The sequence below is a fragment of the Astyanax mexicanus genome, chromosome 18 (genome assembly GCF_023375975.1).
Source record: "Astyanax mexicanus isolate ESR-SI-001 chromosome 18, AstMex3_surface, whole genome shotgun sequence".
Taxonomy (NCBI): Eukaryota; Metazoa; Chordata; class Actinopteri; order Characiformes; family Acestrorhamphidae; genus Astyanax; species Astyanax mexicanus.
Genome location: NC_064425.1, coordinates 4,642,501 through 4,659,368, shown reverse-complemented (window position 1 = coordinate 4,659,368; position 16,868 = coordinate 4,642,501). Strand labels below are relative to the sequence as shown.

Sequence of the window (16,868 nt, the reverse complement as noted above, 5' to 3'; positions counted from 1 at the left end):
TCTCTCGGGGCTCCGGCAGCTGATGGCAAGCTGTTATTGCTGTTAGTAAACAATCAATCAGTCTTACTTGAAACTGGAAGTGACAGATAGGGTAGTTTTTAAGGTGTAACAATAGACAGACAGACAGATAAATAGAAAGACGGATAGACTGATAGACAGACAGACAGACATAAATAGATAGATAGATAGACAGACAGACAGACAGACAGACAGATGGATAGACGGACAGACGGACGGATAGACAGACAGACAGACAGACAGACAGACATATAGATAGACAGACAGACAGACAGACAGACAGACAGACAGACAGACAGACAGACAGATAGATAGATAGATAGATAGATAGATAATTTATTGATCCCGAAGGGAATCAGTAAATTGGATCAGATGTGTAAACTTTTACAATATTCCTTATCGTAGACTTTTTTCCGAAGTTATTTCTCCAGTTTTATTATAACTAAAGTTTCTACTGAACACTATTCTATTCATTATTACTAAGAAATGAAACCTGTTGAAAATGGTCCTTTATTAAAAGTACTCTAAAATGCTTCACGTCCTTAAACTCTCGGAGGTAAGAGAACAGAACATGGCCGTGGCTGTGGGTTGTGGGCTTTTCAGGTGTGATATTGCAGCTGATATTTGCTTCCCATTGAAATAGGAAGTATGAAGTATGAAGAGGAGGGTAAAGCTTGTCCTTCATGCTCTGAACACTGGGAAAGCTCCCCATTCAAGCCTGGCCTGTGTTTCATAAGGTGCACAACCTGAATGTTTCCAGCACCAAACAGGGCAAGTGGATCAGGAACGGCAATTACTCTCATTCTCTTCCATTCAGAGCAGAACCGCCGAAGATTTCTGCTGTTCAAATCGACCAGTTCATGTGTTGCTGCGTGAAGTTGGAATATATATGTATATACACATATATATATATATATGTATATATATATATATATATATATATACATATATATATATATATATATGTATATATATATATATATATATATATATATATATATATATATATATATATATATATATATATTTGTCCTTGTGAGGAGGTGGTGTATTTTTTTTTATATTTATTAAAATACAGAACTTGGTAAAGAGATGCAGAAAGCAGTGCTGGAGAGAAGCAGCAATTATGTATATTTGAGTGTGTGCGCTTATATATGTGTGTGTGTGGGAGGGGATTGAATCTTTTTGCATCACAGTCACGGTTATTGTGAAGAGGCCGTTGTAAATAGATTTTACATGTCTGAATGGTTAAGAAAGCTTTATTTGTGTAAACGGAACGTTTTCTTTTCTTCCTCTGCGCTGATTTACTGGAAATCCATTTCTCTTTAGGGACTTTTTTCTGTCAACCTTGACTGTTCTGCTTCATTTAAACCTGATCATAACAACCCGGGTTTAGTCAGATACCGTGGGGGAGGGGAGGCGCCGTCCCAAACGGCCGCTAAAAGCACTTAGCCTGCTTGACACTTATGGGCTCCTCTGAGAAAACAATGCATACTGAAACCTGATCTTTACCCGCCAGCGCTCTTCAGACTAAGCCATTTACTGCTGCCATTGGGGCTCATCTGATACAGCTGTTGATTTCAGATATGAACAATCTCTGGGAATCACTGCTATCAGCAAATTATCCATTGATAAAGAACCTTATTTAGTTACTTAGTGTAGATATTTAATTTTAAAACACATTTAAAGGCTAGAAATGTTTGTGTCCTTCCATAACTCTTATATCAGGGCTGTACAATACGATACACTGTCCTTGTTATTCATTATATTGATATGTGCTTTAACAAACATAATGAAAGAGCTGCAACAACGCCATAAACAGAGAGAGATATTCACACACTGCAGAATATGGAGTCAGAGTGAGGTACAGCGTGGTATAGAGAGGAATAGTGAGGCACTAGTGGTGGGCGATTTTCATGATTAACTTGGTTAATTGAAATTATAGATTTAATTGCAATTTTCAAAGTGGAATAATTGCGATTTGACATTTGTATACAGACTTTTGTCTTTTTTTATCTAAAATAGAAACAGAAAACAGAAAACGCTACTCATTTCTGAAGTGTTTATCCATTTTAGCTTGGTTACGGCACCTCCAACATGACTAACACGTGCATATTTTCTAAACATTCCACTCAGTCCGCGGTCTGAGCTCATACTGAAAAAAGTTCCGGCACTGTTTGAGAACTTGCGACACAAACATCCGGTGGGGTAAAGCATATATTTAACTAGAAATAATATATATATTTTTTATTATTTCTCAATTTTTTTAGTCACAAACCCACGTTCTGAAGTATAATCCAGTGTCCGTCAGTGATGTCAGTGAGCAATTTCTCGGCTGTGTAGACACAAGGTCAGCACGTGAACAATGTTTTGAATCAATGAGTCAACTCAACCCAAAGCATCTGAACACCAAACAGAACACATGATTATTTCATGAAATATAAGTTTATTTGTGTCCCAGCTTTTAAATACCGTATTTCTATTTATTATTATTTTTATTTATTTTACAGGTAAACCTAGTTTTTTCAACCAATTCTTTGTCATCTGTTTGATTTTTAGTAAGGTAAAAAAATAAAAAAAATGTTATTAATAAAAACGTATTAATAATTTATTAACAATCTTTTTTTTTTTTTTTTTTTTTTTTTTTTGCCATATCACCCTGCACTACTGGGAGGAACACACTGCATCACACCTCCAAACTTCATGTAGCTTCAGATTAGCTCAAGAACAGTGGAGTGTAAAGAACTTTATGGAATGGAGAGTTTCCATGGAAAAGCAGCTCCATTCAACCCTATAACCACCAAATTTAATTTAATAATATAATGTATATTGTGTGCGAGGGTTAAGAAGGGTTAAGAACATTTCAGTGGGGCAGCATGCATTTACAACAGACACCCATACAGATGTGGTACACAAACAGAAGTAGCTACACCGACAGTGACCACCATGATGCTTATGATAATAAAAGACAGGAAGTAAAGCAGCTCTACCTGTTATGGTCTGGGAAGCTCCTGAGGAAGCAGAAGAGAAAAGAGAAAAGAGAAAAAAGAGAAGCATATGAGTTAATACACTCTTCTCCGACATACACACAAACACAAAACACTCACACTATCCTCACACTACTGAGCTAGAGGCTGGATGTGTGCAGACGTAAAGCAGAGGACAGAGCAGAGAGAAGAAAGAAAGAAAAGAAAGAAAAGAAGAGAAAAGAGAGGGAAAAAAAAACACAGTGAGTGCTTCTGTGAGAACAATAACAGCATGAGGTCCAATCCTGGCGGAAATACATCCTCATGAGAGCAGGGTGCTACATCACAGTTTGAAATGAAACAAGGTAAAAGTAGAAGACGGCTGTCTCTTTTCACACTACAAATGCATCAAAAAAACACACAGATCACTGGCACTTCCAGCTCGTGTGTGTGTGTGTGTGTGTGTGTGTGTTTTAAACCAAGACGAGAAAACAACTTCACAGTATTGAGACTTTGTAAATGAAGAAAAAAAAAAAAAAAGCCAGTGTCATCCTCCTTTAAATGTGTAACACTTAACACACACACACACACACACACACACACAGACAAATTATTGCTATGGGAACAAAACCTAATATCTCCCCTTTTGTAGTTCTGTTGTCACCTAGAACTGTTTGGTGTTTGGTGTGGTGTGGTGTTGGTGTTTGGTGTGGTGCAGTGGATAACACCACCACCTGCCAGTGAGCTACCATGTGGGAGACTGGGGTTCAATTCCAGGTCTGGGTGACTATGCTGTGCTACACCAATAAGAGTCCTTGGGCAAGACTCCTAACACTACATTGGCCCAACTCTGTAATAGTAATAAAAATAATTGTAAGTCGCTCTGGATAAGAGCGTCAGCTAAATGCCCTGTAATGTAATGTAATGTAATGCAGAACTGAACATATTATTATTCCTGGCACAGCTGAATAATAACAGAGTGAATTGTTACAACAAGAATAAAATAAATGTAGCATCAAGACCCACCAGCAGATGACATGTCTCTCCAAACCATCACTGATCATCAGTATATTTTACATTTCATTTAAAGTAAATCAGGGGAGCAGAGTCTGGAGGAAGAGTGGAGAGACACACAGTGTCCAAGCTGCTCGAGGTCTAGTGTGAAGTTTCTACCAATCAGTGATGGTTTGGAGAGACATGTCTGTCATCTGCTGGTGTTGATCCACTGTGATATATCATTAAGTCCAAAGTCAGTGCAGTGTTGTCTTTTATAGAGATGCGGCTTTCATTTTCCAGCAGGACTTAAAGGCTTAAAATAGATCTGTGTGTTTAACCCTTGTGTGGTGTTCATATTTTTTGTTACTCGTTTACTTTGTTACTTGTATTTAATTCAGCAAAATTAAGCAATTTTACATTAAAATGCTTTACACATGCTCGCTTCACCTAAATTGGAAGCAATATAAACAGCTTACATGGTTAATATTTGCCCTTTACCTTTCTTATGTTACATTTCTTTCAAAAAGTGCTACTCTTTTTTTATTAGTTTTTTAAATAAAATGTAAAAGAAAATGAATTAAACTCAAGATATGAGTAGAAAATTTGTTTAGTTTCAAATTTACAAATGAAGCAATGTTTATTAGCCCCTGGCCAAACATACTGTATGTAATATAAATGTGTGTGTGGGGGGGGAGTACAGTGTGTGTTTATTGAAAATGTGTTTTGATATATGTTTTTCACAAAAAATGAGCCAATGCAAATGAGTTTGAGTTAGAAAAAAATATTTTTTTAGTATCATTTGATGAAAAATGAAAACGGGTCCCACAGACCCGAACACCACACAAGGGGTAATACATCTATATAATATATGAGTTTCACATTTTGAACTGAATTACTGAAATAAAGTGACTTTTCAATAATATTCTAATTTGTTGAGATGCACCTGTATCACTACAGTTCACTACTCCCAGTATTTCTAGACGACGTGATAAAGACGAGACATCACAGAGAGGAGAGAATCACTATAAAAATGCATACAAAATGTTCTTGTTACAGTGCAAAAATAAATAAATAAACTATGCTATGCGGCTACTGTGAGCCGTCGCCATGATAGAGCAGCTCCTGTGGGAGTAGGTGTTTTTGTATCCACAATTTGGCATCAAGTGGCAGGCGGCACACAGCACCAGAGCGATAAGCAACAGACTGAGTTAAGATTTATTTTTTTATTTTTTTTACTTAATGCAAATAAATGAGGTATTGATTGATTTTTTTTTCCCATTTTCTTGCCAATTTACAAGGCCAATTACCCAAATCATACACTAGTACTCCCTCTATTAGTAGTGATGACCCAACACACCCAATCCTCCGATACATGTGAAGTCAGACACCGGCTCTTTTCTAACTGCTGCTGATTTTGCATTGCCAAGTAGCATCACAGCGCTAACGCTCGGAGGAAAGCGCAGCGACTCGGTTCTGATACATCAGCTCACAGATGCAGCCTTGTGCTGATCCACATCACCCTAGGAGTGATGAAGAGAAAGAGTGCCATCTACTGTACTGTACCCACCCAGAGAGAGAGCAAGGCTCTATCTGTGCTCTCTCTGGCTCTGGCAGCTGATGGCAAGCTGCATGACCTGGATTCGAACCAGCAATCGATCAAACCGATTATATTGGCTTTGTTTTAGACTGCTTAACCACTAACAGCGTGAAGAGTTTATGATTAATAAAAGCTAAAAGCAAACGTAGCATTTTGAGGATCTACTTCAAAAGCTTTTGACAGCCTCAAACTTCAGAGGGTTAAATATTCCAGCACTGCAGTCTTTTCGAGAGATCATACGAACCCATGGGCAGCTTCTCTCCTGAGGAGTTTATCTGAGCTTCTGGGATTGCTGGAAGGCTGTGTGTGTCTGTTTGTGTACAGTAAGCTTCAAGGTTCTTTGACCATCAAGCGAAACGTGAAGCGTACATTTGATTTCCGCAAAAATTAATTGCATCGCAAAACAAATCACAAACGAAGCGCACTGAGACCACGTCTGAGTTCCTTTCACTTGTGAGTTTGTTTGACATGTTCACATATGCATAAAAAACATGAGTCAGTGGCCTCAAGAGGTCTGAGACCACTCAAAAATTAAAACACTCATAAATAGACCACAGTAATTTATTGTCCCGAAGGACAGTTCTGGTGGAAACAGGAGAGTTGAGGTGCACATTGAATTCTGTCGTGATTTGATCAGCCGTGGTTTTATGCTTTTTGGATACAATCCAGGTTAGCACCCGAACATCCCTTTCAGACAGCTTCCTCTTACAGCGTCCACAGTTAATCCTGTTGGATGTGGTTAGTCCTTCTAGGTGGTACGCTGACATTACCCTGGATACCGTGGCTCTTAATGCATCACAAAGACTTGCTGTCTTGGTCACAGATGCTCCAGCAAGACGTGCACCAACAATTTGTCCTCTTTTGAACTCTGGTATGACACCTATAATGTTTTGAGCAGGACTGTGCTCTTACCCTGCTAACTGAACCTTCACACTCTGCTCTTACTGGTACAATAATGTGCAATTAATGAAGATTGACCACCAGGCTGCTCCAATTTATCCATGATGAAACCTCCCACACTAAAATAACAGGTGTTTTAGTTTCATTGTCCGACCCCTGTATATTTATAGCGCATATTTTCTCTATGCATAGTTTGTATTTGTATTAGATAACCTTTAACTTCTCCAGAGGTAATTTGTGGACCAGTGCTGGCTGGATATTTTGGGTTTGTGGACTGTTCTCAAGCCAGGAGTGAAGATACACTCTACAATCAGTGTTTATTACACACACACACACAGACACACAGACACACACTCCATGGTGGCATCACTGCTGTGCTAAGAATAAGATCCAGTCGGTGATGCTTGCTTTTTTATTGATGGACAGGGTGAAGGGTTACTTCAATTAAATGTACAGCAATAGATGGACTGCAGAAGTAACAGCATTAATGCAGACTCCAGGCACTGGTTAAAATATGTTTTGTGGTTCTCTTAATGCTTAGCATGGTGTCTGTTTATAGATATAATCCTGCCTTTCAAGAAAAAGAGCCAATCAGCTTGTGGGTTATTCTGCAAACAGAGGAGGGTCAGTGTGCTAGATGAGATGTGGAGATCAGCGCAAGAGCAGCAGCCAGAACAAGCCAAAAAATCACATTTGTGGATTTTTTTTTTAGTTGAACAAAACTTCCTTAAATCCTCTGTAATGTGGAGCTAAAATGACCTTCGATTAGCTTTTATTTAGATTTTCTTAAATGCTGAAGCTCCTGTCGTCTGTTGCACCATTTAAGGTGGAACAGTAAAGTTAGTTAGCTAGCTGGCTAGCTACTGAGACAAACTACTAGCACTAATATCTTGTTTATGCTTTTATGAAGAATTTTGGCATAAAACACTGAAACTACATTAAACTATGGTTAATAAAGTGCTAATCGTCACTTTTAACAAGGAAAATACTGAGGTTACATTTGTGGGTTTCTTTGGTCGCTTTTTACAACATCTTACCAGTGATTCTCATACCCCTCGGTTTTTGAAGTGTACATTTGAAAAAAATCTCTCTATAAAGGCCAGACAAGCCCTATCGCTTCCGCTAGTCTACCCCTACAACCTAACAAGAATCAGAAGAAGTGGTAGGATCAAGATGTGAAATGGGATTAAGCCTTAGTCGCACTGTTTTGCTCATCTTTAGCCCAAGAATATGATGTTCCATTCTTGTTTGGATAGAGAGGCAGGTAGAAGAGTTAGGACACCATCTAAATGAGAAATGGGCTAAAGCTAGCAATTCTAAACCTCCACCTATATTGAAAGTGCATCTACAGGGGTTGGACAATTTAATTTAATTTAATTTAGTGTAGGAGGTTTCATGACTAAATTGAAGAAGCCTGGTGGTCAATCTTCATTAATTGCACATTATTGCACCAATAAGAGCAGAGTGTGAAGGTTCAATTAGCAGGGTAAGAGCACAGTCCTGTTCTAAATATTACAATGCACACAACATTATGGGAGACATACCAGAGTTCAAAAGAGGACATATTGTTGGTGCACGTCTTGCTGGAGCATCTGTGACCAAGACAGCAAGTCTTTGTGATGCATCAAGAGCCACGGTATCCAGGGTAATGTCAGCATACCGCCAAGAAGGACCAACCACATCCAACAGGATTAACTGTGGACGTTGTAAGAGGAAGCTGTCTGAAAGGGATGTTCGGGTGCTAACCCGGATTGTATCCAAAAAACATAAAACCACGGCTGATCAAATCACGACAGAGACAATAAATTATTGTTGTGTAAAACCAGGTGTTTCAGCTTCATTGTCCAACTCCTGTATTGTTGGTAAACCAACTATAACAAACTGGCAAACTCTGTGTATCTGAATAAAATACAACAATGACACAGCTGTGTTATAACAGTGCAGCCACATCTGTTCAGCTACACCGACATAAAAGCATCATTACCTTAAATAAAGGCATCATTACATCCGTACTTTCCTCTTTTCATACACTCTCACGGGGATCATCAATCCCGGCTGAAGCTTTCTAGTGCACATCTGTTCATTACCCATCAAATGGACAGTCCTACTATTGCCATTACCAGAACAGACAAGTCTGACAACTGATGAAGAGTGAAGGTAACAGATACAACACTGCTCATCTTACGGCTGATATATAACTCTATATACAGTAACAGCTGTTATTGAAGACTAAAGACTGATATAATGTCCGGACTCCATCAGATCCATTTAGAAGAAAGGCTATTTACCTTGCACTCGAGCCAACGCTGTTTCCTAGAACTCCTCAGCTTTACTGAGGTTGTACACATTCGCTAAGATGGAAAAGCCCATTACTGTGGACACTATGGCTCGTGTCTAAAACACGAGAAATGCTGCCTACTCAGGTAGAATTCTGAGATGCCTGAATAACAGTTCTTGATAATTTAATTTAGCTTTTTATTTTGGGTAGAAATGCTAATGCTAATGCTAATGATAAAGATAAAGATAAACACTCAAATCTACTTTTGATTGCTTTAATACAACCTTCATCTCTACACTGACTTGTAAGTAAGAAAGCTTGGGCAGTGAGTGGTCAAATATAAGTGGACAATATGGTGATGTTTTTGGAGATTTATGGATTTATTTATGATAGATTTCCTACATGATTCCTTGTGTGGTTCTTCATTGTCTGAATGACTTCAGTTTTTTTATTTACAATGTGGAACGAAATAATATTGATATTGTGATATCATATAGTTTTTGTTTGCAATACTTCATCAGTACATGCCGCCAAATATCAATATTCAATTTTCAATCATTGTTTTAGCCGCATGCATTTACACATGCTAGTCAAATAAGGCACCATTTATTCAGACTAATTGTTGTGACTGATCTGATTATTGTGCAGGATAGATTATGCAAATTTGCTCGGTGTGCAATAATTTTTACTGCGGTGTTGCAGTTATATTGTGTTGGTTGGTTGGTTGGCAGGTTGCTGGGGTTTTATTGCCACTTCAGCACAAATTTGGTTATTTTTGGCATATACTTGGTTTTATATGTCTAGATAGAGTACAGTTGTTCAAAGGTTATATAGCATGATAAGGGGAATATAACTCACTACCTATATATTACATTTGAGGTTGAGGATGTTTGAGGTTAAGATGTGATAAAAACTTTCAAATCTTTTTATCATTTGTGGATTTTGCTCATGCCTCAGGACTTGGCAGTGTGCTAAGTCCTGCTGGAAAATGAAATCTGCACCTCCATAAAAGTTGTCAGTAGCAGAGGGAACCATGAAGTGCTGTAAGATTTTGAGGGAAACCAAAACTGCACTGACTTTAGACTTGATAATAAAACACAGTGGATCAACACCAACAGATGACATGTCTCTCCAAACTAAATTTTACATTTCATTTGTAAATCAAGGGAGCAGAGTCTGGAAAAAAGTGGAGAGACACACAGTCCAAACTCTTGAGGTCTAGTGTGAAGTTTCCACCAATCAGTGATGGTTTGGAGAGACATGTCTGTCATCTGCTGGTGTTGATCCACTGTGTTTTATTATCAAGTCTAAAGTCAGTGCAGTTTTGTTTTCCCACAAAATCTTACAGCACTTCATATCTTACAGCTTCCCTCTGCTACTGACAACTTTTATGGAGATGCAGATTTCATTTTCCAGCAGGACTTAGCACACTGCCCATACTGCAAAAAGTACCAATTGGTCTTATATAATATCTTAATTTTCTGGGACATTGATTTTTGTTTTTTTTTATTGGCTGTAAGCCAAACTCATCAACAACAAAAGAGATAAACACTTAAAATAGATCTCTCTATGTGTAATACATCTATATAATATATATTTTTAATGATATTCTATTTTTTTAAACAGCTAGAACCAAATGGCCAGATTAAATTGGCCAAGTTGGTTAAGCTATCTGACTAGCTTAGCTTTTATACAGCATCAGCTGTGATTTTGAGTTTGGCGGTTTAGCTGGTTTAGAGGCATGTTAGTGAAGAACCACTAGGTTCCACATTAACAAAAGGTTCTTTAAGACTTTATATATAATGTTCTTCATAGTCACTGATCTCTATTTACAAACACAGTACTTTATTGAAACATAAGTTGTTCTTCTATGGCTGAAAAAAAAAATATTTTAAAGAGTCTTTGAATGAACCATTTTTGCTTTTCTAAAATCATTTCAGTGGCTGACTCTTCAGAAACCCCTTGAACCAGCGTGCAGAGCCTTTTAAAATTTAAAGTAGCACTAACTAATGTATAAATTCCAACCCAATTAAATGGTTTTCCAAGAACTGTACATCCAAGCCTAAACTCGTGGAATCCATTTATCGTGTGAAGCTTCACCGCGTCTCAGTCTATAGACTCCTCCGGCTGACGAGCGTCAGGCAGGAGTTATGACACGCCAGCGGGACAGTGATTAGATGTCACTGCTGTCAGTCTCCTGACATGATAGCGATGGTCAGATTTGGTGTTTGATGCCATCCAGGAGGATACGGCTGCACTCTTATCTATTTTTCACAGGAGGAGATGAGTCCTCAGGAGATGAGTTCTGAGGATTATTTTTTACAGGTTGGTCACATGCTGCAGTTTGACTAGCGAGCGCTAATATATAGCCTCATTTTCCTCTTTCGGAGCGTCGATGCAGAGGAGTGCATAATCTGATTCCGGGAAATGACTGCAATTCATTTCTCCACATGGTTCTTTCTGTGCTTGTTACTTTTTCATGTGTGGAAAACTCCAGGACAGTACCAGTATATTAACACAGGTCTTAAAGGATCTGTGTGTGGGCCGAGGCCGAGCCAGTCGGTGGCAAAACTTTTCTTAAAATTAATAGTGCTCTGCGTAATGGGGTCCTAAATGCATGAAATGCTCCTGTGATAGTTAATCGTGTTAGAGCTGGGGGTAGAATTAGGACCAGGCCTAGGTTTAGAATGATATTTAAGATTAGGACTTTTGTAATACTCACTAAACACGAGCATGTTCTTGTTATATTAATTTAAAGCTATTATTTATTTGTCACACAGAAAGTAGATAAGAAGGTGGACGTAATAGCAGGTATACTTAATTATAAAGAAAATCGATAAATAAAGCAAAAAACTAAACAAACTAAATAAACAAGACTGAATAAATTAATTAACAAATACAAGAACAAAGACTAAACAAAACTAATCAAACGAGAAACTGGATAGCTAGAAATACACTGAAACAAAGGGGCTTTAACAAAGGAGGAGGATGAGGAACACCTGGGACCAGTAAACGAGGGGGCGGGGTTACAAACAAGACACAAGGTGACAACACTAATGGATAGGGCGGGGCTTGGGAGGAGACAAACTAAGTTAAGTAAAACTAAGCTAAGTAAACAAAAATGTAATTAAAAAAAAGACTTTCTTTTAAAGTCAAGCAAGCGCTAGATGTTAATCTACACAGATTTCTCTCCTGAAAACAGTCTGGAGCATTAGCATTAGCATCAGCCGCTAACCGTTAGCAGGTATTGCTAATGCTGCTCCAGCAGTGCTAGCCAGGGTTAGAAGTAGGCTATAATACCCACCTATGAACGGGGAAATAGTGGTTAGCGGCTATTGCTAATGCGAATGCTACTCCAGCCTCTAAACTGAAACTCCTGTATAACGCTGTACATGAATTGCCTTAAACTGCTTCTTACAACATGACTGATAAAATTCATACACAAGGCACACTGATGATTTTTGGGGAAATTAAAGGATTTGAAGTGCGCTGTATAGTGGGAAAAATATGTTATATACCCCTCAGTTTCCCCTGTTTTCTTCGCTGAGCATTGAATCTAGTTTCCTAGCTTTATTTCCTTTGTTTATTACCTTTGTTTCAGACCTGTTTTTGTTCCCGTCTATTGATTTCTACCTTGCTATCTTTATTTTTTTGTTTCTGCTGTTGACCTATTTTTGTATTATTGGCTACTTTTTTGCTGGATTTTCCGTGTATGATACTGTTTTGCCTGATTACGCTCTGCTATATTGTTTATATTTGCTGCCTTATTGTTACTGACCCTGCCTGTCCCTTACTACTCCTGTAAGTCTAGCCTCCTTTTATTAATAAACTGTGTGCTTGGTATTGGAAGCAAGCACAATTTAATAGAAAATCAAATAGAAGACTTGTTTGTCGAAAGTAGCCTAAGGGGAAAGACAACACAGTGAAGGTATGTATTTTTTTTTTTTATGTATTTAGACTGAAAAAAAAAAACACAATGCATTCAGGTTTAGATATAAACCCTGATTAATCTGAGCCAAACCAGCCTGTTTTCTGTATGTAAAACAATTTTTATTTTGTGAGTGTGAGCACATCTACTGTCTACTGAAGCAGCTTTAGTGGGAGTTGGAAAAAAGGCAGTGGCTGGCAAAGTGCTGGAGGAGACATGTGCGAGTATTCACACTTCTAGTGTGCAAAAAGTGATAAGGGGAGTTCATATGGGTAATTGGTATTTCAAATTGGATAGAAAATAAGTCAAACTTAGAAATAAATTATAAAAAAGAAGAAAAAGAAAGCTAATTAATTTTTTTACCTCTAAGCAGCTGCTTAGTTCGCTGAAAATGTTTAATAATTGATGTTGACAAATCAAGAAAAGGCCATTAGAACACAGTGTTTAAGTGTTTTCAGGCAGCTGTTTCCTCAGTTTTTAATAAAATCAGGAGATGGCATTTAACAAGAACAGTTCGAAGCTGAAGCTGAAAGAGAAAGAAATCTTTCACAGAAGTATTAAAGCAATATCTGCACAAATATGATCTTTATGGAAGAGTCACCAAAGAAAATCCTGCATCCTCACCACAAAACTCAGCACCACATGTTTTTAAACAAACATCGGTAACACTTTCTATTAATGTCATCTCTATTAGACTCTATAACCACATTCATAACATATTATAATGCATTCGTAAGGCATTATAAACATGGCTATAAATATTTATAAAAATGCATAACCCATTATAGCCATGTTAATTAAGCATTATAACTTGTGATCATAATACATTATAAGCTGTGCTTATAATGTATATGTTAAAATAGTATATAGTATATCTATCGTTAATAATATAGTCCTACAAAGAAAGTCTGGCACTTTACTTAGAGCGCACAAAGACCTGTTATAATACATTATAATTGACTATAGCTAATATTATATTCAAGACAAGAACATTTTGTCTTGAGTTGTTAAAAATATATTTATAGGATTATTCAGGGTGTGTTTATAAGTTGGAAGCTTTTTTTAGTAATAATACAGTCTGTAAGCTGGGACTGAGTTTCTTGGTATTGACAAACACAGCTATTAATGATTTATAATCACAGTTCATGATGCATAATAAACATGGCTATGATGAATTATACATTTTTATAAATATGTATAGCCAAGTTTATAATGCCTTATGAATGCATTATAATGTGTTATGAGTATGTTTCTAGAGTCTTATAGAGAGGACATTCATAGAAAGTGTTACCCAAACATCTAAATACGCCTGATGCATGTCTTGTAGAGTGATGATGCAATTTTAAAAGTTATTTTAAAAGGTTTTCTATGTTTGAGAAAAGAAATAAAGTTAAGAATTACATAAAAAAACACTTCTCCACTGTTAAGCATGGGAGTGGATTGATCATGGTATGGGCTGAACATACTGAACAAAAATATATAATAATAAACAAATAAAGTAATACCAACTTTGTATAGCAAATGTAGTAAAAAAACAGTGTAGGAAAGTTAAAAATGAAAGAGGTGGTAGCTGAAGTTTCCATTAGGGCTGGTGATATGACCAAAAAAAACTATAAAAAAACTATAAACACATTCATTACATATCATAATGCATAAGGCATCATAAACATTCCTATAAATATTTATATAAATTCATAACCCAATTATAGCCATGTTTATTATGCATTATAACTTGTGATCATATTACATTATAGTATATATTCATTATATAGTATATATCCATTATTAACATACGTATCTAATCCCACAATGAAAGTCTGTCACTTTACTTGGAGGGAACAAAGACATGTAATAATACATTATAAGAGACTACCGTATTTTTCGGACTATAAGGCGCACCGTATTATAAGACGCACTATCAAAGAACGCCTATTTTATGGTATTTTTCCATACATAGGGGGATTGTGTCTTGCCGGTGGAGCGTCTACAAATATAGCTCTTTCAAAGTCAAACGAGTGCTGGATATTAATCTACACAGATTCCTCTCCTGAAAACTGTTTATTTGGGTGAGTAACGTGCTTCAGTTTATTTACAGTAAGCTTAGATTTCCAGATGTCCACTAAGGCTTGCTGCACCAGCGTTAGCATAGCTATCCGCTAGCACGCTAGCTAGTCCCCTAAACTAGTAAAGTTAACCCAAACTTAAACGACAGCGTTACACTGAGTAATCCTGCGTGTTCTGGTAAGACAGTGAGATATTAGCTAGCGATTCGTCCCCCGTAGCTTGTTTTAGCACGGTAAACAAGCAGATTACAGGCTGATAAAACTCACCTCTGAGAGAGTTAGCGCTTAGCATCTAGCTAATGCTAGCCAGGCAAAGCAGCACAGACTTACAGGCTGATAACTCACCTCTGAACGGTGAACGCTTAGCGATTAGCATCTAACTCTAATAATACTGCTCCAGCAGTATTAAAAGTACTAAATTTAGATAATACTGATCTCTGAACAGTGAAAAAGCTAGCTAGCTTAGCGGTTAGCATCTAGCTAATGCTATTGCTGCTCCAGCCTCGGAGCTGCACGGCTCTGGACTCTGTATAGCACTGAAACTCTCTATAACGCTGCACCGAGTGTGTGTTTACTGCTCCTTACAACCTGACGGGTAAAATCCATACAAAAGGCGCACCGTATTATAAGACGCACTGTCAATTTTTGTGAAAATTAAAAGTTTTTAAGTGCGCCTTATAGTCCGAAAAATACGGTATAACTTATATTTTTATATTAAATTAATGAGCGGTTAAGATATATATATTTAGAGCATTATATAGGTTGTGTTTAAGTTGGAAGCTGTTTTAGTCATAATGCATAATTCTATTCTATTCTGCAAGCTGGGACTGAGTTTTTTGGTACTGATGTATAACATGTTATAACAGCTATTAATGCATTATAATCACAATTCATTACGCATAATAAACATGGCAACGATGAGTTATACATTTTTTATAAATATGTTAAATCATGTTTACAATGCCTTATGAATGCATTATAAAGCTTTCTTATGGAGATGACGTTCATAGAAAGTGTTACAAAAACTCTTACTGATAAAATAAATGGCAATATACAATAAAAAAATAATAATAACAGTGTAAATTGATCAGTGTTTATTTGTTACATTAATTACACGATGATTAATGAACTGAATATATAGTACATATAAATTTAATCTATATTTCACTGGATTATAGTGTTTCTATAGTTTCTATAGACATAATTTGTAGAATATTGTACTTTACTGTGTATAATCTCTTCAGAAACCAAACTATTTCCACACAAAAAAAAACACATGATTTTTTTTGTAGAAGAACAACTTAAAAGAAAATGATAGATCATAGATTTTGTAGCAGGTGGTGCAAAATTATGCTACTTTTATATATTTTTTTATATATAAAATATAAAATTGCCACGCCTCTCTCAGCACTTTTGACCTAAATCATCATTAAAATCCTGGACTACAAAAAGATCAGTGCAGCTAGAAGACGACCCAAGAACCTCACAGAGCTAAAGCTTCCCCAAAACAAGTCAAACTGAAAGACTTTTAGCTGCTACAAATAAAAAAAAGTGTTTTCCTGCTGTGATTTCTGCCCGAGGGGGTGTTATGAAGCACAACTGTGCAGGGGGTCCAAATGTTTTTGGGTCTTTTGCTTTTTTTTTGTTATTTTAAAACTGTAAAATACAGAAATAATTCACAGATTTTGCGTGAAATATTAAAACAATGTGTCACCTTTAACTTTAAGCCCTTTACTAATGCGAAACTGGGAACAGAAAAGGAAAATATTTCTCATAAATACTTTCTAGGAACGATCTACAACTTCAGCTTAAATATTTTATCATCAGAGATAATGTGACCAAGGGGAGAGGGAGAAAATGTTAGTGTAGATTTTGCAGTACATTTTGATAGTTTGACATTTTATATTGAACTAAAAATTACAAAATATACTATAGGAAACATTCACACAGGCTGGGAGTTATTTTCAGGAGATTCTAGGACACTTAAATACATTTATTTTATTTTTTTTTCCCCCCCAAAGAGATACCTGCCTGAAATTGTTGTTTTTCTAAGAAAAAGTTTTTATTAAAGCCTGTAGATATTGAAACATATAACTTAATTTTAATGGAGAGAACATTCAGA

At 36.7% G+C, this 16,868-nt stretch overlaps 1 protein-coding gene across 3 annotated transcripts in view; it reads right to left on the bottom strand.

Annotated features, from left to right (window-relative positions):
- Window positions 1-16,868, bottom strand: part of cadm1b (cell adhesion molecule 1b) — a 364,886-nt gene that overhangs the window by 123,225 nt on the left and 224,793 nt on the right. For 2 of the 3 annotated variants that reach the window (XM_022674840.2, XM_022674847.2), the window contains exon 3: window positions 3,009-3,029. The exons of the other annotated variant lie outside the window; for it this stretch is intronic. In XM_022674840.2, the coding sequence (XP_022530561.1) occupies window positions 3,009-3,029 (21 nt within the window). The remainder of the gene's footprint in view (window positions 1-3,008; window positions 3,030-16,868) is intronic. 3 annotated transcript variants of the gene reach the window in all.